The 24,935-nt window shown below is 27.0% G+C and overlaps 4 protein-coding genes and 1 long non-coding RNA gene across 5 annotated transcripts; 2 read left to right on the top strand and 3 right to left on the bottom strand.

Annotated features, from left to right (window-relative positions):
- Positions 1–62: 62 nt before the first annotated feature.
- LOC122854008 (pancreatic lipase-related protein 3-like) lies at positions 63–1,529 on the bottom strand. Its single transcript, XM_044154421.1, has 4 exons — positions 1,493–1,529; positions 981–1,426; positions 558–909; positions 63–280 (listed from the first exon to the last, which is right to left on the bottom strand). Exons 1-4 carry the CDS (start codon positions 1,527–1,529, stop codon positions 63–65), a joined length of 1,053 nt encoding a protein of 350 aa, XP_044010356.1.
- A 10,976-nt stretch (positions 1,530–12,505) lies between these two features.
- On the top strand, positions 12,506–13,253 carry LOC122855391. The gene is made up of 3 exons (XR_006374069.1): positions 12,506–12,697; positions 12,805–12,955; positions 13,037–13,253. It is a non-coding gene; the product is annotated as an uncharacterized LOC122855391 (long non-coding RNA).
- Positions 13,254–19,480: 6,227 nt separating this feature from the next.
- LOC122854007 lies at positions 19,481–20,620 on the top strand. Its single transcript, XM_044154420.1, has 5 exons — positions 19,481–19,655; positions 19,824–19,895; positions 19,993–20,178; positions 20,275–20,425; positions 20,514–20,620. Exons 1-5 carry the CDS (start codon positions 19,620–19,622, stop codon positions 20,618–20,620), a joined length of 552 nt encoding a protein of 183 aa, XP_044010355.1. The 5' UTR covers positions 19,481–19,619.
- A 294-nt stretch (positions 20,621–20,914) lies between these two features.
- Positions 20,915–22,547, bottom strand: LOC122855390 (regucalcin-like). The gene is made up of 6 exons (XM_044156709.1): positions 22,392–22,547; positions 22,139–22,302; positions 21,845–22,054; positions 21,552–21,761; positions 21,356–21,471; positions 20,915–21,271 (listed from the first exon to the last, which is right to left on the bottom strand). The coding sequence occupies exons 1-6, from the start codon at positions 22,466–22,468 to the stop codon at positions 21,041–21,043; spliced, it is 1,008 nt and encodes a 335-aa protein (XP_044012644.1). The 5' UTR covers positions 22,469–22,547; the 3' UTR covers positions 20,915–21,040.
- Positions 22,548–23,326: 779 nt separating this feature from the next.
- On the bottom strand, positions 23,327–24,296 carry LOC122855389 (insecticyanin-A-like). The gene is made up of 4 exons (XM_044156707.1): positions 24,168–24,296; positions 23,867–23,997; positions 23,602–23,775; positions 23,327–23,514 (listed from the first exon to the last, which is right to left on the bottom strand). The coding sequence occupies exons 1-4, from the start codon at positions 24,270–24,272 to the stop codon at positions 23,367–23,369; spliced, it is 558 nt and encodes a 185-aa protein (XP_044012642.1). The 5' UTR covers positions 24,273–24,296; the 3' UTR covers positions 23,327–23,366.
- Positions 24,297–24,935: the final 639 nt, after the last annotated feature.

Raw genomic sequence — 24,935 nt, 5'->3', positions numbered from 1 at the left:
ATAGTAATATTTTAAGTTCGTACTATTTTTCCAGAATAATTAAATTAAAAAATTTCATGTATTTAAGCTCTTTGTCCAAAAGGAGATGATTGTCGTGTTTCCAAAAAATAATGACCACGACTTTCTAAGCTCACTTTTTCCCCCATAAACGATTTACTTTCATTAGCACATTGTCCAGCTTTAAAATTATTCCAGTTGTCACATTTAACAGCGACAAATTCCTCAGGATAAATAATAGACTCAGCCATAAATTGATAAGATCTTGCATGACTGCAATATTCTAAATAAATAAATAATTATAAAAAAAAAAATCCCAAATAAACTCTGGTAGAAAAAATCTCTCCGGATTTTCTCTGAATTTCTCCGGATTTCTATGCAATTGAGACTTCCAGAGAATTTTCGCTTAAAAAAACCAAAAAAAAAAAAAAAAATGGAAAAATCAATTTAAAAAAATATCTCCGAAAGTCTCAATTCGAGAAAAATTCGGAGAAAATCCGGAGAAATTATTTTTAACAGAGAAAAAAATAAAAAATTTAAAATATAATTTAATTGATTACGAGCAACTAGACGTGAACAACCAGGTTGTCTGAATGTTCCACCATTGGGATAATAATCAGCATGTCCAAGTGCCTTTATAAACCCAGCAGTTCCAGCACAAGTATGAATAACATCAACAAAATTAGCATCTGATGAATCAAGTCGTTCTTTTTTATCTTTAAGAATTGGTGATTCAAAACCAGGTCTTGCTGGATCCATTCCAGTTATTCTTCCAATTTTACCAGATAAAAAATAACCAGCCAATCCAGCAATATGTGCTCCAAGACTATGTCCCAAAATATGAAAATTATCAAGAGATATATTTTTTTCTTTACTTAAAAAATCGACAAGTTCTCCAACGTATTGACCAATCTATTCAACAACAATCCATAAAGAAATAAATGAAAAATTAATTAATTAACGTTTTTTTTTTTAATAATTACCGGATGAACAAAATGTACTGCAGTTGGATAATTCAACATTGATGTTGGAGACCAATCAACAATAATAACATTTAAATCATCACGTGTTAAATAATTGTATCGAAAAACAGTTAACCAGTTGACACTTGAACTGTCGGTCCATCCGTGAATTATTATTTTAATCATTTTATTTGATTTTATCGGTGACAATTGAACGTTTGTTGAATTACCAACATTAAGTTTATAACCAGTTTCCGGATTAACACGAGTGTAGAGATAAAATGACACATCATTATCCGAATTAAAATTTAATTTTAGTATTTCTGTATCATCAGCTAAATTTGTAAATATATTCATCGGAAAATTAGGAAACAATTCTTCGAATATAATTTCTTGTGTTGTATCAGGCTGTGGCAATGAAAAAGGTAATGGAAAAGTTGCTGTGTTAGCTGTGTGACATAAACAGCCTGAGAAAAAAATATATTATAATAAAAAAATGTTTATTTATTTAAATTATTTTTATTTTTATTTACCAAGAACAGAGAAAAATTTTACAACGCCGAACGACATTGTTACAACTTAAAAAATCAAATGATACTGTTATAGTAATTCAGACAACAAATAACTTGACTCTATTACAATGACAATTTATGTTTATTGTTTAAATAATTTTTATATGATTACTCTCTTACGTATTTACTTGGCAAGAATGATGTTTTTTATTTTTTTCTTACATAATTATATTTGATAACATTATGAAATCAATATTTTTTTTTTCGCAAGAAGATGAGTCTTGTTAAAAAAAAAATAAATCATTTTACCTAACTTACTATTTAATAATCTTAGAAAAAAAACGCAGTAATTTAATTTTTGGAAAAATGCTAAACGTAATAACATGAATGAAAAATTTAAGTGATTTAATAATCTTGAAAAAAAAAAAACGCGGTAATTCAATTTTTTTAAAATACTAAACGTAATAACACGAATGAAAAATGCAAATATGAAAAATAGAGTAGCTCATTTATGGTATATTTATTTATTATTGATATATCTAACAGTCGTAATCTTATTTTTGGTGCGTATATAATAATTTTCATTGATGGAAATAGTTTCAACATCATCATTAATTTCATCATTATTTTGTGTTTCCGACAGTTTTGGGATACGACTATGTTGGAAAACTAACAAAAAAATGATTCCTCGGGTCATTTCGGCACTTTTGAGTAAATCAATGATCGGTTGAGCCCCAATTAAATAAGGGTTGTCATTGTAGGTTACTTTTAAAAAGTAAAAGAAGCATCATCATCATCATTTTTATTTTCATTTTCATTTTGTGTTGGTATCCAATTTTGTTGGAAAACTAATAAAAAAACGATTCCACGGGTCATTTCGGCGCTTTTGAGTGAATTAATGATCGGTTGAGCCCCGATTAAATAAGGGTTGTCATTGTAGGTTACTTTTAAAAAGTAAAAGACGATCAACCAAACTTTAAACAAAAAAAGTGCCACAATTTTAAAATTGCCCCTGGTGAAAATATTTCTCCGAATTTCTCCGTGATTACTCCTAATTTCTCCGCATTTACTCCGATTTTCTCCGCGATTACTCCGAATTTCTCCCAAATTGACCCATGCAGAGAAATGAGTGGAAAAATTTTCTCCACGTCGTTGATTTCGGAAGAATTTCTCCGGGTAAAATTATTTATTTCACTTGTACCTCTGCGTATTTTTTTTCGTGGAGAAATATTTCCGAAAGTTCCCATACCCAAGTTGATTCGGAGAAACGACGGAAAAATTTCTCCTCGTCGTTGATTTTAGAAAAAATTTCTCAGCAGTAAAATTATTTGTTTCATGTTTCTCCGCGTATTCTCATCGTGAAGAAATATTTCCGAACGTTTTTTCACCAAAGTCGACTCAGAAAAAATTCGGAAAAAAATTTTGATACCCTTCTCCACTTATTTCTCCGCATGGGTCAATTTGGGAGAAATTCGGAGTAAATGCGGAGAAATTCAGGAGAAATCGCGGAGAAATATTTTCACATGCAGCCTGGACGCATTCTTTTTTGAAAAAAACCAGAAACTTAGAAAAAATAACGAAGTTCCCCCGCCGGGAATCGAACCCGAGTCTTTTGCTTTCCGGGCAAACGCCTTGACCACTAGACCACAGGGCTTCTTATCTTTTCTAAGTTTCATCAAGTTAACTCCGACGTCCTTCTATGCGTCAATTCATTTTTTTGAAAAAAGGTGGTCATTTTTTCGGGGTTAAAATGTATTGCCGTTATAATTGTAAATGAATTACACAATGCCAAGAAAAGTAGCATGTATTTTTCAGGCAATGTCAGTAATCCGGTCATCAACAATTGGTACTTGAAACGATAGGCTGTACGTACCGTAGAATATCTGTGAAAATCCTCAATGAGCGTATCTCTGAGTACTTCTTTATTTGACTGTGGTAAATAGAAGGCCATGAACAGTATCATAGAGCTCGAACAAAACTCAAGTCTAGAAAGGATATTAATGATCTCTTTCAAATCTGTAAAAATAAAATATAAATAAATTAATAAATTAAAAAATAAAAAAACGAAAAAAACATATTTACATGAAAATGAAATAACACATTCCACAAGCTGAAAAGATAATTGTGCTGTCATTAATATATCCCGTGCAAACTGGTCATCAGCTTGATGATCCCTGGTGAAGATTTGCTGAAGTGTATTATATTAAAAATTGTACAATAAATTACACTGCCTGCGGAGAGTATATAAAAAAGCAACTTCACCTCTTCGGGTATTGTGTCATTGACAATAATGCTTGTGGTGCAATTGACTGGTTTCGTGTCATTAAGCTGAGTTATGCCGGTAGATGAGTTAGTGAGATCCGAAGAATCAACCCCAAATATGGGACATGATAATAGTAATGTAAACAAAATAATTAAATACATTTTAGTTGGGACAATTGACATCAGGTTTGGATCCAGGTGCAGCACAACTCTACTTACGACCTGTTTAAATATAATACATTTATATTAGTTCCAATTTTAATAAATAAAAAAATAGCTACAGGTGATTACTTGTATAAAAGGACAAAAATATTTATTTGGCTGGTGCAAAATGCGTGACTGGTGCAATTCGTTTGGCTAGTACAATTTGTTTGAGTCCATTACTCCGGCATTACTCCGGCTTTGGCCCATTTCTGAAGAAATTACTCCAGCACGAGGTTGGTGGCGGAGAAATTACTTCGGCATAAGGTTGATGGCGGAGAAATTACTCCGGCATGAAATTGATGGTGGAGAAATTACTTCGGCATGAGATCGATGGTGGGGAAATTTTTCCGGCATGGGATTGATGGCGGCGAAAATATTATAATTGTTATTAGTAAATTATCCGTTTGACTAATTTTGAGCAGACAAACTAGAAGTATTTTTCATCGGTTGAACATTTTCATGATATAAAAATCTATTCTTTTGTGTTCTTTTGGTTTATGCAGAACCACATACAACCTCGCACATACACAAAACACTTAAACTCAACAAAAATAAAATATTCAGAATTATAAAAAGTATATAGTATTTTATAATGACAAATGACAATAGTAATATAATTATTATTGTAATTATGAATCAAAATAAAAAAAAACAATTTTTCAATACAAGATAATTGTGCTTTCTAAATTAAAATAAAAAATAATTTTTGAATGAAATATACTTATTATTGTAACTACCAATTAAAATAAAAAACTATTTTTCAAGCAACTTGACATTTCTTTCCACGAGGAATCAATTAATTTTTTTTTATGTCTTAATAATTAAGTATCAAATATTTCATCTTTCAAAGGTCATTTCACAATTTTATTACTTAAAATTATGATTAAAAATAATATTTCAAATTATTATTATTATTATTATAAGAGCGTTGAATGATTTTTTCAAATTGTCCAATAACGACTCATTATTTTTATTTCTACTTTTATCCACTTTTATCTACAACAAAAATAAGAGTCAAATAATATACTCCTTTTATTGCAAATGATTGGTCACAAAAATCTTAGTAGTAACGATAAGAATATGAATTTTGTTTAGTCGTTTGATTATTATTTTCTTTGTTGGATAATTATAGAATAAACACAGAAACATATCTAAGTGTTTTTTTGACTATTACAGATTCAAAAATAGTCAGACATCTTGGTTTGGCTGGAAAAGAGAACTAACTAGTTTTTTTTTTTTTTTTTTTTGATGTGCATCGCAGTGCATAGGGCATTAATTTTTGTGCATTCGTGTGTCTCTCTTTCTGAGTCAATGCAAATGGAAATCTGACAATCAGCTGAGTGTGTAAACAATATATACAATTTTCCATAAATACATAGTTTTGTCATTTCAAATAAAAGTATTAAACTCAACTTATCCCAGTTGTATAATTATCAGTTTTTGATTTTTATAATTAAAAAAAAAAAGTTTATATTTTTTGTGATATCAGGGCGTGCAAAAAATTTAATATGAGCACTACGATACCATCAACAAATGAAGAGGTCAGTTGAAAAAACCAGTTTAAAATCCTATTAAATATCTTAATTATATTAATAAAGCTTAAAAAATTTTTTATAATTTAAGAATTGAAGGGTATTAACTATGAATTAACTATGAAGGGTATTAACTATGAATATGTAAAATCAAAAAAATATAAAATTGCTTGCATTTATCAATAAGCTGTTTATGTTTTTATTTATTTTTTGATAGATATAAGTCGTCAGAATACTTTCTGCTGCTGTTCTCTTCATTGTGCTGCTATATGTGCCTCACTCTATGGCATTGTAAGTAAATAAAATATATAATATTTTTTTTTTCGACTAAGTTGAAAATTAAGTCAACAGTCAATTAAAACAACATCATATATACTAAGAAATTAATCTCTCTGCTAATTAGATTTCAGCTCTGTTGTTACCATTCACGATACGAGGTCGAATTGGGGGTCAATATGGTGTTTTGATACCGGAAAACAAAGAAGAGGGCTCTCCGGAATTAAGTTTGACAGATATCTCCTTCGAAGTTGAGATGTTAAATTTAATTCTTTTTACTAATAATTCTCAGCAGTTAACTATATATGTTTTTTTTTTTTTTTTAGTCACCGGCGTCATCTCTTTCTTCGCAGTCACGTTATCCATTCACGAAGCAGAAAAAAAAAAGGAATCCGATGAGGAATTACCAAGTACCATGCCTGTTTAGTGATACAGAAACATTTAAAAATTAAAAAAAGTCTACAATAAAAATTATATTATTATTATTTATTGTCATTATAAATTAAAATAAAAAAATAATTTTTCAAGCAACTTGAAATTTTTTTCCCCGAGAAATCAATTAATTTTTTTCATCATCTAAGTCAACTAATTTTAGATGAATGTCATTGATGAATTTCTGCCTCTAAAATAGTTCACCGGTGTTTATTTGATAGTCAAAAAAATAATTATAGTTATTGATAACAACATTAATTCCAATTATTAGGAATTAGTTGAACGATTTTTTTTTTTTCGTACAATATAGTAAATCATTATTTTTATTCCTACATTTGCCTCTAATGAAGATAAAAATAAAATACCTATAGGTTTGTGCAAACTATTGGTCACAAAAATATTAATAGTCTAAGGGTAGTAATATAAATTTTGTTTCATAGTTGGATTATTAATTTTCATTTTTGGATAATTATGTAATGAACATAAAAATATACGGATGTTTTTGACCAATGCAATTTTAAAAATGGTCAGGCATCTTGGTTTTTCTGAGAGAAAGAAAACTAGAGTTTTTTTTTTTTAATGTGCATCGCAGTGCATAGGGCATTAGGTTTGTGCATTTGTGTGTCTCTCTCTGAGCCAATGCAAATGGAAATCTGACAATCAGCCGAGTGTGTAAACATTACACATTATGTATACAATTTTCTATAAATCTGTATGCAAGTCAAAAAAAAAAAACAAAAAATATAAATTACAGAATTTGGAAAAAAGATAATAACTGATATAAAATTGAGTGATACTAGAATGAGTAAAATTTAAAAATTACTACATTGTTCAAATCCAGTATTACCATATCAAAAACCATTATAGATACCGCCGTCAGTAAGTCATCAAGTAATAGTACTTGTAGTACACCAACAAAAATAATTCTACAGTGTTGGGTAAAAAAATTTACAAAAAGTTATTATAATAAATTTGAAATCAAAGCTTCCGAGTGATTTTTGGAACGTACCCCATGTGTGTAGAATTTCAGACATGCGCAGTGTATCTTAAAAAATTAGTAGGGATAAGATCGGTTTCATAATCCTGGCAGTTCAGTTCCAAGGATTCCAAGGATTCATTCTTTCAGTGGTAGCCCCATATCAAGCGTACATATATGTCTTGTGTCTCGCTTTCGTAGTTAAATACAGTTCAATAAAATTTTCTATAAATACGTAGTATTGTCATTTTAAATAAAAGTAATAAACTCAACTTATTCCAGTTGTATAATTATCAGTCTTTGAATTTTGTAATTACCAAAAAAGTTTATATTTTCGGTGATGGAAATTTCAGGCCGTGGAAAAAATATTGATATTACCACGATGAGACTAGAGGACATTTTAAGAATACTTGAAGAGGTTAGTTTAAAAAATCAATTTAAGGGTCGATTTTCACTGTTTTTCACTCACCGCAACTCACAACTTCATGATGCGCGGCTTCTTTACGTGCAGCTTTTTTTGGGCGCCATTATTGTATACAAGGTTTACAATCTGTCAAATTTAAAACATATGTGATTTTTTTTTACAGATTGTAAACAATAATGGTGCCCGAAAAAACTGCGTGGCATGAGATAAGAGAGAAGCTAGACCTTTTGCGTCAAGAAGTTGGGTGCTTTGCATCAAGATGCTTGGGGCCGGTTTTTTCGTCCAACATTACAGTCAACTGAGGTTTAAGGTACAACCACGGAAAATTAAAAGTTCGTTCTAGCTCTAGTGTTCATTGAATAAAAAAAAAATTAAAAAAACTTTCAATTAAAAAACTCTAGTTAACTAACTAATGGACTTAGTTACTGGTTGCGTTTTTATATGGCTTTAGTATTGAAGACATCAATCAAGTAGGGGCCGGGGTTAAGGCATATAAACATGAAAGCTCGTTCCTTTGCGTTCGGTTCGAATTCGGGTTTTTCAAGTTTTACGGACGCTTCATGTTTATATGTATTTGTATGTGACTTTTACTTGACTTTTAAGAATTCTTTATTTATCCATACAAGTACATTAATGTTTTACACGTGTTCATTACATTGGTGTATTGTTACATATTAGTTTTATTGTTTTATTTGAGGTTTTATCTTTTTGTAGATGTAACGCAAATTAGATGTAAGTTTTTATTTATTTAAAATTATTAAAAATGAGTGTTTGTGTTAATGTTTAGCCTAACATTTTTCATAGGAAAAAATATTCATTAAAACCTAATTGGAATTTTATTTGTATGTGTTTGTCTTAACCCCGAAATTAACATTGGCAAGCTCAACTGTAGTTAAAGATTACAGAGCGTCGAGCCTGCAGGTTTCTTTAACTATGGATGAAAAAACTGGCCTGAATATCGCTATTTTGGAAAATTGAAAGATTTTAAATATTAAAATCCAAAAAATCTAAAATCTTGCATTCATCAATCAGCTGTTCATGATTTTATTAATTTTTTATAGGAAGAACCGATAACATATAAGGATACTACCCGCGGCCGTATTCTTTATATTGCTTCTATATGTGTCTCAATTTATTGCGTTGTAAGTATACTTATATTAAATATATATTATTTTTTCGATTGAATTCGAATTAAAAGTAACAGTTAATAACAACAACACCATACTAAAAAATTATTCACTTTGATATTTAGATTTCAATTCTGTTGTTACCATTAACGGTACAAGTAATTACTGATCAATATGGTGAGGTAAGGATACCGGGCGACAACGACTGCAGGAGTACTGGCCATATATTGACTTTGACAGATATGCCTATCGTAATTGAGGTGTTTCTGATAAGCTCGTTCTTTTTTGCCAATTTATTGGGTTTTTATAGTGTGGTTAAGGTTAGTTGAAAGAACAGTAAAATTATAATAATTTTATTTATGATTCAGATTATTTTTTTTAATTGATAATTTATTTTTTTTTAATTCTAGAGATCGATTCCGGGCTTATTTTTTTATTTAATCGTCCGTATAGTCGAGTTTGGTCTATCTGCTTGTTGGCTCTCAAGTGTAGCAACCGGAGATGTAAAGTCTCATGTTATGTCACAATGGTCATTGGGATGGCATTGCTTCGCTGTTTTGGGTATGTTGAAATAATCATGTTGAATTTTTTTTTTTTTGTTTTTACTATTAAAACTCAGCCGTTTAGTTCAAATATGTTTTTTTTTCTTTTGTTTAGTTATCGAAATTATCTGTGCCACCATAGTAGGTCGGTTCTTTCAGTACGAGGTAGAGCACGAGGAAATCTAAGCGATCATCGTTCATAACGAAAAACATTTAAACTCAACAAAAATAAAATATTCAAAATTATAAAAAGTACATAGTATTTTATAATGACAATAGTAATATAATTATTATTGTAATTATAAATCAAAATAAAAAAAAAAAACAATTTCCAAGTACAATATATAATTGTTATTGCGCTCTCTAAATTAAAAGAATATAAATAATTTTTAAATGAAATATACTTATTATTGTAACTACAAATTAAAATAAAAAACAATTTTTCAAAGAACTTGACATTTCTCTCCACGAGGAATCAATTAATTTTTTTTTATGTCTTAGTAATTAAGTATTAAATATTTCATCTTTTGAAAGTCATTTCACAATTTTATGAATTATTATGAAATTATTATTATTAATTGCGTTAAACGATTTTTTTTTAAAGTACAATAATAAATTATTATTTTTATTCCTACATTTGCCTACAACAAAAATAAGAGTCAAATGATATACTCTGTTCCTTGCAAATTATTGGTCACAAAAATCTTAATAGTAACGATAATAATATAAATTTGGTTTGTAAATTTGATTATTAGTTTTTATTGTTGGATAATTATATAATAATTATATAATGAACACAAAAACATATATGTGTTTTTTTCTTGACTATTACAGATTTGAAAATGGTTAGACATTTTGGTTTTTCTGAGAGAGAGGAAACTAGGTTTTTTTTTTTTTTATTTCAATGCGCATCGCAGTGCATTGGGCATTATTTTTTTGTGCATTTGTGTGTCTCTCTTTCTGAGTCAATGCAAATCAAAATCTGACAATCAGCTGAGTGCAGCTGAGTGCATATAAACAATATATAAAATTTTCCATAAATACGTAGTTTTGTCATTTCAAATAAAAGTATTAAACTCAACTTATTCCAGTTGAATAATTATCAGTCTTTGAATTTTGTAATTACCAAAAAAGTTTATATTTTCGGTGATATCAGGGCGTGCAAAAAATTTAATATGAGCACTACTACCATACCATCAACAGATGAAGAGGTTAGTTAAATGAATTAATTTAAACTCCTATAAATATCTCAATTATATGCATAACGCTATTTTAATAATTTAAGAATTGAAGGGTTTTAACTATTAATATGTGAAATCGAAAAAATATAAAATCTTGCATTTATCAATCAGCTGTTTATGATTTTATTAATTTTTTTATAGAGAAGTCGTCAGAATACTTTTTGCTGCTGTTCTCTTGATTGCGCTGCTATATGTGCCTCACTTTATGGAGTTGTAAGTATATATAAAAAATATATAATATTTTTTTCACCAAGTTCAAAATTAAGTTAACAGTCAATTAAGACAACACCGTACTAAGAAATTAATCTCTTTGCTAATTAGATTTCAGCTCTGTTGTTACCATTCACGATACGAGGTTTTATTGGTGGTCAATATGGTCTTTTGATAACGGAAAACAAAAAAGAGGGCCATCCGGAATGGAATTTGACAGACATGTCCTTCGCAGTTGAGATGTTCCTGATAGGCCTGGTCTTTTTTGCACATTTAATAGGTTTTATTAGTGTGCTTAAGGTTAGTTGAAAAAATAACAAAATTATAATGATTTGATATTTTTGTTATGATACATATATTATTTTTGTTAATTGATCATTTATTTTTCTCCAATTCTAGAAATGGATGGGAGGCTTAATGTTCTATTCTTTTTTCCGTATCGGCGAGATAATTATATGTTTTTTCTGGTTGTTGAGGGTACTTGTCGAAGATATCAAGTCTCATGTTATGTCACAATATTCATTGGGATGGTATTGCTTCTTTGCTCTAAGTATGTTGAAATAATCATGTTGAATTTAATTTTTTTACTAATAATTCTCAGTGGTTAACTATATGTTTTTTTTTTTTCTTTCTAGTCATCGAAGTCATCTCTGCTTCCGCAGTCATGTCGTTCTCCGATATAGGCATAGATAAAAGAAAAAAATCCGGGGAATTACCAAGTACCATGCTTGTTTAGCGATACAGAAACATTTAAAAATTAAAAAAAGAATACAATAAAAATTATTTTATTGTTGTCATCATAAATTAAAATAAAAGAATAATTTTTCAAGCAACTTGACATTTCTTTCCACGAGGAATCAATTTTTTTTTTTTCGTACAGTATAGTAAATCATTATTTTTATTCATGCATTTGCCTCTAATGAAGATAGAAATAAAATACCTATAGGTTTGTGCAAACTATTGGTCACAAAAATCTTAATAGTATAAGGGTGATATTATAAATTTTGTTTCAAAGTTGGATTTTTAATTTTCATTTTTGGATAATTATGTAATGAACATAAAAATATACGGATCTTTTTGACCAATGCAATTTTAAAAATGGTCAGACATCTTGGTTTTTCGGAGAGAGAGAGAAAACTAATTTTTTTTTTATGCGCATTGCAGCGCATAGGTTCGTCCTTCGTATATGCATATATACAGGTGTGTATGTTTCACCTGCCAATCTGACAATCAGCTGAGTGCATATAAACAATTCATACAATTTTCCATTAATATGTAATTTTGTCATTTTAAATATAAGTATTAAGTTCAACTTATTCCAGTTGTATAATTATCAGTCTTTAAATTTTATAATTAAAAAAAAAATTTATATTATCGGTGATATCAGGGCGTGCAAAAAAATTTAATATGAGCACTTCGATACCATCAACAGATGAAGAGGTTAGTTAAATAAATCAACTTAAACTCCTAAATATTTTAATTATATGCATAACTTTATGTTAATAATTGAATTGAAAAGTTTTAATTAAAAATAATATAATTGAAAAGTTTTAATTAATACGTAAAATCGAAAAAATACGAAATCTTGTATTTATCAATCAGCTGTTCATGTTTTTATTTATTTTTTTATAGATCAGTCGTCGAGATACTTCCTGCTGCTGTCCTTTTAATTGTGCTGCTATATGTGGCTCACTTTATGGAGTTGTAAGCATATAAAATATATAATATTTTTTTGACAAAGTTCAAAATTAAGTCAACAGTCAATTAAAACAGCACCGTATTAAAAAATTAATTTTTCTGACATTTAGATCTCAACTCTGTTGTTACCATTAACGATACGAGGTCGAATTGGTGGTCAATATGGTGTTTTGATAACGAAGGACGATAAAGAGGGCCGTACGGAATTAATTAATTTGACAGATATGTCTTTTGCAGTTGAGATGTTCCTGATAGGCCTGCTCTTTTTTGTGCATTTAATAGGTTTTATTAGTGTGCTCAAGGTTAGTTAAAAAAACATCAAAATTACGATGATTTGATTTTTTGTTATGATACCGATATTTCTTATTATTTTTGTTAATTGACAAAATTTATTTTTCTATAATTCTAGAAAAGGATAGGATGGGTACTACTCTCTGTTATTTTCCATATAGGCGAGATAATTTTATGTTTGTTTTGGATCAAGAATGTACTTTCCGAAAATATCAAGTCTCATGTTATGTCACAATATTCATTGGGATGGTATTGCTTCTTTGCTCTCGGTATGTTGAAATAATCATGTTGAATTTAATTTTTCTTTACTAATAATTCTCAGCGGTCAAGTAAATGTTTCTTTTTTTTAGTCATCGAATCCATCTCTCTAGTCGCAGTCATGTCGGTATCCGATGAAGAAGTGGGAAAAAACAAAAAATCCGATGAGGAATTACCAAGTACCATGCTTGTGTAGCGATACAAAAATATTTAAAAATTAAAAAAAGTGTACAATAAAAATTATATTATTGTTGTCATCATGATGCATTAAAATTAAAATAAAAAAATAATTTTTCAAGCAACTTGAAATTTTTTTCACCAAGAAATCAATTTATTTTTTTCATCATCCAAGCCAACTAATTTCAGATTAATGTCATTGATGAATTTCCGCCTCGAATATAGTTCACTAGTGTTTATTTGATTGTCAAAAAAATAATTATTCTAGAGAATATACACGAGGATGCTTTCAAGCAAATCGATCACTTTCAATTTTCATTATTTATTAAGATAATAAGCCTTTTTATAATTATGTATTGAATATTTCATCTTTTAAAATTTCATTTTTAAATTTTATACTATTATAATTATTATTAATAACAACATTATAATTGCAATTATTATAAATTACTTGGACGATTTTTTTTTTTTTTGTACAATAGTAAATCTTTATTTTTATTGCTACATTTGCCTAAAACGAAAATAAAAGTAAAATATTACTAGGTTTGTGCAAACTATTGGTCACAAAAATCTTAATAGTAAGGATAATAATATAAATTTTGTTTCATAGTTGGATTATTAGTTTTCATTATTAAATAATTATGTAATGAACATAAAAACATACGGGTGTTTTTGACCGATGCAATTTTAAAAATGGTCAGGCATCTTGGTTTTCCGGAGAGAGAGAGAGAAAACTAATTTTTTTTTTTTATGCGCATTGCAGCGCATAGATTCGTCCTTCGTATATGCATATTGCATATGCAGGTGTGTATGTCTCACCTGCCAATCTGACAATCAGCTGAGTGCATATAAACAATTCATACAATTTTCCATTAATATGTAATTTTGTCATTTTAAATATAAGTATTAAGTTCAACTTATTCCAGTTGTATAATTATCAGTCTTTGAATTTTATAATTAAAAAAAAAATTTATATTATCGGTGATATCAGGGCGTGCAAAAAATTTAATATGACCACTTCGATACCATCAACAGATGAAGAGGTTAGTTAAATAAATCAACTTAAAGTCCTAAATATTTTAATCATATTAATAATGCTATTTTCATAATTTAGGATTTGAAAGATTCTAATTATTAATATGTAAAATCGAAAAAATATAAAATCTTGCATTCATCAATCAGCTGTTCATAAGTTTATTTATTTTTCTATAGGTAAACTCGATAGAATATGAGGATACTTCCTGCTGCTGCACTATTAATTTTGCTGCTATATGCGTCTCACTTCATGGCATTGTAAGTATATGAAATGTATAATAGTTTTTTGACTATAAGTTTAAAATTAAGTTAACAGTTACAATAACAACAACACGATACTAAGAAATTAATTTTTTTACTATTTAGATTTTAACTCTGTTGTTACCATTAACGGTACGAGGTCCTATTGGTGGTCAATATGGTGTGTTGATATCCTCAGACAATCAAAACGGCCGTACGGAATTAATTGATTTGACACATATGTCTTTCGCAGTTGAGATGTTCCTGATAGGCCTGGTCTTTTTTGCACATTTAATAGGTTTTATCAGTGTGATTAAGGTTAGTTGAAAGAAAAGCAAAATTATGATGATTCGATTTTTTTGTTACGATAATACATATTTTTTTTGTTAATTATTGATAATTTATTTCTCTCTAATTCTAGAAATGGATGAGAGGCTTAGTATTCTATTGTCTATTCCATTTCGGTGAGATAATGATATGTTTTTTTTGGTTGATGAGTGTACTTAACGAAAATATCAAGTCTCATCTTATGTCACAATATTCATTGGGATGGTATTGCTTCTTTGCTTTCGGTATGTTGAAATAATCTTGTTAAATTTAATTTTTTTTACTAATAACTCTCAGCGGTGAAGTTCAAAAATGTTTTTTTTTTGTTATAGTCATCGAATTTATCTCTATTGTCGTAGTCTTCACGTTTTGTTGTGAATTTCTAGGAAAAAAAAAGGATTTCTATGAGGAATTACCAATTGGTACTTTCACAAGTACCGTGGTTGTTTAACGATCATCTTTTATAATATAAAATATTTAAAATTTGAAAAAGTATACACGTTTTTATAATGATAATAGCAATAGAATTTTCAATTATAATTATAAATCAAAATAAAAAACAATTTTTTAAACCACTTGACATTTTTTTTCAAGAAAAAACATTTTATTTTTTCCATTATTCAAGTCAACTAATTTTAGATGAATGTCATGTGCAAATTTCTGCTTTGAATCTAGTTTACTGGTGTTTATTTAATATAGTCAAAATAAAAAAAATTCTTCTAGTGAATATACACGAGGATACTTTTGAAGAAAGCGATCGCTTTCAATTTTCATTATTCATTAAGATATTATGCTTTTTTATAATCATAAATTGAATGTTTTATCTTTTAAAAGTATAACTTCTATAATTTACTCTTATTAATAATAACATTTCAAATTGCAATAATTATAATTTAGTTGAGCGATTTTCTTTTAGTTGTACAATAGTAAATCATTATTTATTTTTAATCCCACAAAAATTGTAGCAGTATAATGATAATAATATAAATTTTGTTTTGTAGTTTGATTATTAATTTTTATTTTTGGATAATTATTAATTATGCAATCAACACAAAAACATACGGGTGTTTATATTTTATTTTTTTTTTTAATGCGCATTGCAGCGCATTGGTCGCGCATGGCCGTGTATATGTCTTATCTGTCCTTCTGACAGTCAGCTAACATAAATGGATGTAAACACTAATCAATAATATTGTTACAATAATATATATAAAATTTGTTATGAATACTGATAAATACGTATTTTTGTCAGTTCAAATAAAAGTATTAAACTCAACTTATTTAAGTTGTATAATTATCAGTCTTTGAATTTTATAATTAAAAAAAAAAAGTTTATATTTTTAGTGATATCAGGGCGTGTAAAAAAGTTAATATGAGCACTACGATACCATCAACAAATGAAGAGGTCAGTTGAATAAATCCCTTTAAACTCCTAAATATATCTTAATTATATATTAATAACGCTATTTTCATAATTTAAGATTTAAAAGATTTTAATTATTAATATGTAAAATCGAAAAAATACGAAATCTTGCATTTATCAATTAGCTATTCGTGTATTTATTTATTTTTTGATAGATAAGTCGTCAGAATACTTTCTGCTGCTGTTCTCGTCATTGTGCTGCTATATGTGCCTCACTCTATGGCATTGTAAGTAAATAAAATTTATAATATTTTTTTTTTCGACTAAATTGAAAATTAAGTTAACAGTCAATTAAAACAACACCATATACTAAGAAATTAATCTCTTTGCTAATTAGATTTCAACTCTGTTGTTACCATTCACGATACGAGGTCGAATTGGTGGTCAATATGGTGTTTTGATAACGAAAGACGATAAAGAGGGCCGTCCGGAATTAATGAATTTGACAGATATGTCCTTCGCAGTTGAGATGTTCCTGATAGGTCTGGTCTTTTTTGCCCATTTATTAGGTTTTATTAGTGTGCTTAAGGTTAGTTAAAAAAATAACAAAATTATGATGATTCGATTTTTTTGTTATGATACAGATTTGTTTTTTTAATTGATAATTTTTTTCCCCTCAATTCTAGAAATGGGCCGGAGGCTTAGTATTCTATTTTTATTTCCGTTTCTGTGAGATAACTATATGTTTTATTTGGTTGATGGATGTACTTTCCGAAGATATCAAGTCTCATCTTATGTCACAATATTCATTGGGATGGTATTGCTTCTTTGCTCTAAGTATGTTAAAATAATCTTGTTAAATTTAATTTTTTTTACTAATAACTCTCAGCGGTGAAGTTAATTTTTTTTTTTTTTTTTTTTTCAGTCATCGAATTTATCTCTTTTTTCGCGGTATCTACTTTGTGCTACGAACGGACAATAAAAGACGAAGCTGATGAGGAATTACCAAGTTCCATGTTTGTTTAGCAATCGTCTTTTATAATACAAAATATTTTAAAATTATGAAAAGTATATATAGTATTTTATAATGACAATGTTAATATAATTATTATTGAAATTATAAGACAGAATAAAAAAATATATAAGCTTTCAAGCAACTCAACATTTTTTTCGCGAGAAATCAATTATTTTTTTTTAATGTCTTATTAATAATTAAGTACTAAATATTTTAGTCTTTAAAAGTCATTTTATAATTTTATATAATTATTATTAATCATAATATTTCAAATTATTATTATTATTATAATTGTATTGAACGATTTTTTTTTTAATTGTTCAATAATAAATTATTATTTTTATTCTCTTACATTTGTCTATAATGAAAATAAAAGTCAAATGATACTACGTTTCACGCAAATTATTGGTCACAAAAATCTTCATAGTATAATGATAATAATATAAATTTTGTTTGGAAATTTGATTATTAATTTTCATTTTCGAATAATTATATAATGAACACAAAAGGGTACGAGTGTTTTTTTGCAAATTACAGATTCGAAAATGGTCAGGCATCTTGGTTTTCCGGAAAGAGAGGGAAAATTAATTTTTTTTTTTATGCGCATGGCAGCGCATTGGTTCGTACCTTGTATATGCATACAGGTGTCTGTCTCACCTGCCAATCTGACAATCAGCTGAGTGCATATAAACAATATCTACAATTTTCCATAATACATATTTTTGTCATTTAAAAGGAAAGTATTAAACTCAACTTATTCCAGTTGTATAATTATCAGTCTTTGAATTTTATAATTATACCGAAAAAAATTTATATTTTCGGTGATATCAGGACGTGCAAAAAATTTGATATGACCACTACGATACCATCAACAAATGAAGAGGTTAGTTGAATAAATAAATTTGAACTCCTAAATATCTTAATTATATTAATAACACTATTTTCATAATTTAAGATTCAAAAGATTTTAATTATTAATATGTGAAATCGAAAAAATACGAAATCTTGCATTTACCAATCAGGTGTTTATGATTTTATTTATTTTTTTATAGAGAATTCGTGTGAATAATTTCTGCTGCTGTTCTCTTGATTCTGCTGCTATATGTTCCCCACTCTATGGAATTGTAATTATATAAAATATATAATATTCCTTTGGCTAAGTTAAAAATTGAGTCAACAGTCAATAATAACAACACCATACTAATATAAGAAATTAATCTTTTTACTATCTAGATTTCAACTCTGTTGTTACCTTTAACGGTACAAGTAATTGGTGGTCAATATGGTACGTTGGTACTCTCAGGCCGTAACTCTTCTAAAGAATTACTGACTTTGACAGATATGCCCGTCGCACTTGAAGTGTTTTTGATAAGCCTGCTCTTTATTGGGCATTTAATAGGTTTTATTAGTGTGATCAAGGTCAGTTGAAAGAAAAGCAAAATTATGATGATTTGTTTTTTTTTGTTATGACACAGATTATTTTTTTTAATTGATAATTTTTATTCTCTTAATTCTAGAAATGGATGGGAGGCTTAGTATTTTATATTATTTTCCGTTTCGGCGAATCCATGCTATGTGCTGATTGGTGGGCCAGTGTTGGCAACGAATTTATCAAGTCTCATCTTATGTCACAATATTCATTAGGATGGTATTGCTCTTTTGCTATTGGTATGTTGAAATAATCATGTTGAATTTAATTTTTTTCTACTAATAATTCTTTACGGTCAAGTTCAAATTTTTTTTTTTATTTTTTCAGTCATGGAATTCATCTGTCTTACCCCAGTATTGTTGTTTTGCTGTGAATCTTTAGATGGTGAAAACAAGAACTCCGATGAGGAATCACCAAGTAATATGGATGTTTAGCGATCATATTTTATAATACAAGATATTTAAATTTTTAAAAAAATATACCTGTTTTTATACTGATAATAGCAATAAAATTTTTAATTATAATTATAAATCCAAATAAAAATAATTTCTCAAACCACTTGACATTTTTTTCCCAATAAAAATCATTTTATTTATCGGTTACAATAAGTAAATAAATAAATAAATTGGTCACAAAAATTATAATAATAATAATAATAATAGAAAAAACATAAATTTTGTTTTGTAGTGTGATTCTTAATTTTCATTTATGGATAAATGTATGATAAACAGAAAAGTATACGGGTATTTTTGACCATTGCAGTTTTAATTAAAAATGGTCAGACATCTTGGTTTTCCTGAGAGAAAGGAAACTAGTTTTTTTTTTTTTTTTAATGTGCATCGCAGTGCATAGGGCATTAGTTTTTGTGCATTTGTGTGTGTCTCTCTCTGAGCCAATGCAAATGGAAATCTGACAATCAGCTGAGCGTGTAAACAATATATAAAATTTTCCATAATACATATTTTTGTCATTTAAAAGAAAAGTATTGAACTCAATTTATTCCAGTTGTATAATTATCAGTCTTTGAATTTTGTAATTACCAAAAAAGTTTATATTTTCGGTGATATCAGGGCGTGCAAAAAATTTAATATGAGCACTACTACGATACCATCAACAGATGAAGAGGTTAGTTAAATGAATTAATTTAAACTCCTATAAATATCTCAATTATATGCATAACGCTATTTTAATAATTTAAGAATTGAAAAGTTTTAATTAACATGTAAAATCGAAAAAATACAAAATCTTGTATTTATTAATCAACTGTTCATGTTTTTATTTATTTTTTTATAGAGAAGTCGTCGGAATACTTTCTGCTGCTGTTCTCTTGATTCTGCTGCTATATTTTCCCCACTTTATGGAATTGTAATTATATAAAATACATAATATTCCTTTGATTAACTTTAAGTCAAGAGTCAATAATAACAACAAATACTAAGAAATTAATCTTTTTACTATCTAGATTTCAACTCTGTTGTTACCTTTAACGGTACAAGTAATTGGTGGTCAATATGGTACGTTGGTACTCTCAGGCCGCAAATCTTCTCAAGAATTACTGACTTTGACAGATATGCCCGTCGCACTTGAAGTGTTTTTGATAAGTCTGCTCTTTATTGGGCATTTAATAGGTTTTATTAGTGTGATCAAGGTCAGTTGAAAGAAAAGCAAAATTATGATGATTTGATTTTTTGTTATGACACAGATCATTTTTTTTAATTGATAATTTTTTTTCTCTTAATTCTAGAAATGGATGGTAGGCTTAGTATTTTATTTTTTTTTCCGTGTCGGCGAATTATATCTATGTTTTTTTTGGTTTGCCAGTGTTGGCAACGAATTTATCAAGTCTCATCTTATGTCACAATATTCATTAGGATGGTATTGCATCTTTGCTCTCGGTAAGTTGAAATAATCATGTTGGATTAAATTTTTTTCTACTAATAATTCTCTGCGGTCAAGTTCAAAAAATTTTTTTTATTTTTTTAGTCATGGAATTCATCTGTATTAGCTCAGTATTGTTGTTTTGCTGTGAATCTTTACACGGTGAAAACAAGAAATCCGATGAGGAATCACCAAGTACCATGATTGGTTAGCGATCATCTTTTATAATTCAAAATATTTAAAAATTGAAAAAAGTAATCAAGTTTTTTATAATGATAATAGCAATATAATTTTCAATTATAAATCAAAATAAAAAACAATTTTTAAAGTACTTGACACTTTTTTCCAAGTGAAATAATTAATCCCTTTTATCAACAAAACTTATTAATAAGTTATTAATTTATTATATATTCTTTTTTTATTTATTTTTTTTTTTTTACATTCGTAATTAATAAAAGAAAAAAAAATCTACATGCTAAAAAAAAAATAGCTAAAATTTTTTAAATTTAATTATTCTCAAATAACAGTACAAATTTAAAATAAATATATAGTCTTAGTTATCAGTGATAAGTGATAACTTATCACTTTTATAACAAAAAAAAGAACATTTTTTTTAAATAGTAAACTAACTTTTAATAACGATAGTTCAGCATAGGAACTCCAACGACTCCAAGTCCATAAACAGCAAAGACATATCCAGACAATGGTTGTTTCTCAATTTCTGTTTCATTCAAATGTTCTCTAGTTGTCGTGACATAAAGAATATCAAGATTAGGTCCACCAAACGCAACACTTGATACTAAATTAACTGGCATTGGAACTCGTCTCAATATTTCGCCAGAACATGGGTCAACCTGTATGACCTATTTTATACAAAAGAAAAAAAAAGATACATTAACAACAGCAGCATAAACTTAAATAAAAAAATAAATTAAATAAATAGGCACCTGTTTGCCACCAGCGTTGCAAGCTATCCAAAGATTTCCATCAGTATCAATGGTCATTCCATCAGGAATACCACGTAGGTTATTTTCTTCAAAGCTAAAGACAACTCTTTTGTTTTCTATTAAAACAATTATAAATCATTTTTATTAATAATTTTATTATTACAATTTAATTATCGCCTTGAATAAATAATTTTACCGATCGTTCCACATTCCATGTCATAATCAAAACCATAAACATTACGAGGTCCTGAGTCGATCCAATAAAATGTTTTGTTATCATTACTCCAAACCATGCCATTGCTCATATCTGCTTCTCCAAGTATTCCCACTGGACTGCTATCATTTTCAAATCTATAAAGTGTACCAGCATTTGGATAAAATGTTGAAGTACGTGAACCAATTGTTCCTGTGTGATATTGACAAAAAAAAAATGTTAATTTTGAATTTTTATTAATTTAAATAATCAATAGTTAAATAAAATTATTTTACCAGCCCAAAAACGTCCCTTTGGATCAACTTTTCCATCGTTATATCTCGTTACGTTTGTATGAACATCAACTCTTGATAACACACTGATACCTGGATTATCATTATCAGTTTCAGGATCCCAAATAACTTGAACAAAATCAGTACCACTTCCTGCGACAAATGTATTATTTTTTCCAGCTACAGGAACAACAACACCGACTTTTCCATTTTCTATTTAAAAAAATTAATATTTAATTTTTTAAAATAAAATTTTTAACATTAAAAATAATTTTATTTATAAATTCAAATAATTACTTATGGTAGTGCCTGTGGTTTCATTGGTTGCTGGATTGTAACGATAAAACTTACAATTGTCAATGTCGACAAAATATAATACTTGATGTGTTATATCCCAATGAGGTGCTTCTGCTAAATAATAAGGTCCTGATATTTTTTCTATTACTAGTTCATCTTGTCCTCTATTTTTTAAAATACAAAATTCAATTAAATTATTGTCTGAATAAATGGTGATTTTTAAATGATAAACTAATTTAATTTTTAAACTTACTCGTCACAAGCCTCGATGTAATTTATCAATGACAATAAAGTAATTAATAAATTAATTACTCCAAGTTTAATTGCCATTGTGAAAAATATTAAAATTAGTCGAAAGTTTACTTCAGTTGAAGGAGTCAATATTTTTAATTAAGCTTGTTGCACAAAATAATTTTTTTTTGACTGAAATAAGCTTTACGGCTGAGCTTTATATATACTTTAAATTTTCATTTAAAAACACGGATTTGTTTATTATAATTAAGCGTTAATAAATCGTGTACTAAATACACTTTATTTTTTCAGATGTGAAAAGCTATAGTTCGAAATTATTTGTCATCAAATTTATTTTCAATATCAGCATTTAATAAATAAATTTTTTAATAATAATTGTAATATTTCAAATAATATTTAAATATTTTTTAGAATTAAAAATATTGTATTATTATTATCAATAATAATTTTCGAATATTTATGATGAAAATAATAAAAAATATTATTATTTAAAATAAAATTATTTTTCAAAATTTCATCATGATAATATTTTTTATCTTGTAAGGTTCGTGTTTGTTTATACAATTGGAATAAAATCATTCAACTGTTAATAATAACTTTGTCGTGCATTGAGCATCAAAATTTTTAAGTACAAAAAGAAACATGTTAAAAAAAAAATAATACTATACTTGTCGTGTAACTCATGTTACATAACTTTATTTATTTTAAATTTGCATTTTTATATTTTAATTTTCAAATGACAATAGCTATGTTTTAAAGAAAATAACTACTTGTTACTTTATTTTTAAAAAGTATATTTTTAATTAATTTTAAATGAAATGTTTATACGATAATTAACAAACAAAGTAATGTTCCATAATAATTATTTTTTTATTTTTTTTATTAATATAAATAATATTTTAACGATACAATTAAACAACAGTATAAAATTTATGATTACACATAGAAAATGTTTATTTTGTTAAAAAACAATTTATTAATAATTCGAGTAACAACAATTTTGTTGATCATTGGCTTCCAATTTTGTTGAAATATTATTTTTTTTCAAGACTTCAAGGCAATACTTATATAATTCATTCGATAGTGTTGGTTTTCTTGACTCAATCCATGCATATTGCCAGTAGCTATTGTAAGATTAAAATATATTAAATATATTTAAATTTTAAAATTAAATTCTTTTAAAATTTTAAATATTATAAAATTAATTGTACCTTGAATGATCTTCACGAGGTTCAACCCATGATACCACACAGTAATTACTGTAATCCGTATCCAATACCGTCAGTGTACCCGAATATTTATTTTTTGGCAAATAAAAATCAAATACAGATGAACAACTTTTTTTTGGAATTGCTAAACCAACTAAATTTTTTTTGATTCCAGTTCTAAAATATAAACATTATATTATTGTAATTGTTTTATATTTTTATTTAAATAATTTATACATTTATTTGAAAAACAATTACTAAGACTTACTTGATATTTGTAAAACTAAAATCCATGTTTAGTGAGTCATTTTGATAACTTGTTGCTTTATAAAATTGACATTTTTGACCAGCATCGTAACGATTTGGAATGTACCAAATGTCATACCAAATTCCAGTAAACTAAAATAAATTAAACAAAAAATAAATTAATAATAAAATTTATTAATATATATATTTAAAATATAATTTAAATATTTTTTTTATTAATAAATTATAAGATAATATAAAAATTAATAAAAAAAAAAAAATACTTTAAAAATAAAAATACTTTAAAAATAAAAAATTAATACTTTTGATGTTTGAAAGTCTGAAATCGACGTATAATTAGGATATTCAGAAATTATTATTTGTCCAAGTGAATTGGTGACGAAAAAAGTTAATAAAATAAAAAACATGATTAAAAAAAAAAAATTAATCGTTTGACTGGTGGGTCAAGAAAATTTTTAAATTTCATATATAAATACCTCGGCTTTTTATTATCAATGTAATATAACAGAAAAAATATTATCAATTAAACCGAGTCTGTTTATACAGATAAAAAAACATATAATATTAATTATTTTTACAAATGTTTTTTTAAGTCAATAATAATTTTTCATGTGTTTGTTATATTTATTTTAATTATTTATCATAACGAGACATTTTCGCGAAAAGAATAATTTTTAAAAATCTTATTTTTTATCATTTATTTACGTTGTTATATTTTTTGTTCGAAATAATAATATTTAAATTTATTTTAATAATAATATTTATTTATTATTGATTAATGATGATTATATTCAAGAGCGATATACTGATATACTGAATGAATATAAGTATATTATTTACCTTGGGAGTTTATGATAAAAATGATTATCTATGCATGACAAGAAATATATTAATTTTTTTTTTTTTTATGTATACTCGCAATACTTCAAAAAGAAAATTTATTTTTTAATATTTTTTATATTATCTAGATTCAAGGTCATAGATAAACCTGTCCTAGTGTAGGTCTATTTTTTTTATTTTTTTTATTTAATAAAATAATAATAAAATTATTATAATATGAATAATTTTTT

The sequence above is a fragment of the Aphidius gifuensis genome, linkage group LG4 (genome assembly GCF_014905175.1).
Source record: "Aphidius gifuensis isolate YNYX2018 linkage group LG4, ASM1490517v1, whole genome shotgun sequence".
In the NCBI taxonomy this organism is placed as follows: Eukaryota; Metazoa; Arthropoda; class Insecta; order Hymenoptera; family Braconidae; genus Aphidius; species Aphidius gifuensis.
Note: the sequence above shows the minus strand (reverse complement) of the source record. Positions and strands in the feature narration are given on the sequence as shown.

Bases quoted from the DNA above. Each gene is read 5' to 3' on its own strand.
- LOC122854008 (XM_044154421.1), bottom strand. From the start codon at position 1,529: ATGTCGTTCGGCGTTGTAAAATTTTTCTCTGTTCTTG. The intron at 1,427-1,492 runs GTAAATAAAAAT...TTTTTTTCTCAG, and splicing joins AAAATTTTTCTCTGTTCTTG to GCTGTTTATGTCACACAGCT. The intron at 281-557 runs GTAATCAATTAA...TTATTTATTTAG, and splicing joins TTGTTCACGTCTAGTTGCTC to AATATTGCAGTCATGCAAGA.
- LOC122854007 (XM_044154420.1), top strand. From the start codon at position 19,620: ATGAGCACTACTACGATACCATCAACAGATGAAGAG. The intron at 20,179-20,274 runs GTCAGTTGAAAG...TCTTAATTCTAG, and splicing joins GTTTTATTAGTGTGATCAAG to AAATGGATGGTAGGCTTAGT. The intron at 20,426-20,513 runs GTAAGTTGAAAT...TTATTTTTTTAG, and splicing joins GTATTGCATCTTTGCTCTCG to TCATGGAATTCATCTGTATT.
- LOC122855390 (XM_044156709.1), bottom strand. From the start codon at position 22,468: ATGGCAATTAAACTTGGAGTAATTAATTTATTAATTACTTTATTGTCA. The intron at 22,303-22,391 runs GTAAGTTTAAAA...TTTAAAAAATAG, and splicing joins TACATCGAGGCTTGTGACGA to AGGACAAGATGAACTAGTAA. The intron at 21,762-21,844 runs GTAAAATAATTT...AATATCACACAG, and splicing joins AAAGGGACGTTTTTGGGCTG to GAACAATTGGTTCACGTACT.
- LOC122855389 (XM_044156707.1), bottom strand. From the start codon at position 24,272: ATGTTTTTTATTTTATTAACTTTTTTCGTCACCAATTCACTTGGACAA. The intron at 23,998-24,167 runs GTATTAATTTTT...AATTTATTTTAG, and splicing joins CAGACTTTCAAACATCAAAA to TTTACTGGAATTTGGTATGA. The intron at 23,515-23,601 runs GTACAATTAATT...ATCTTACAATAG, and splicing joins CCTCGTGAAGATCATTCAAG to CTACTGGCAATATGCATGGA.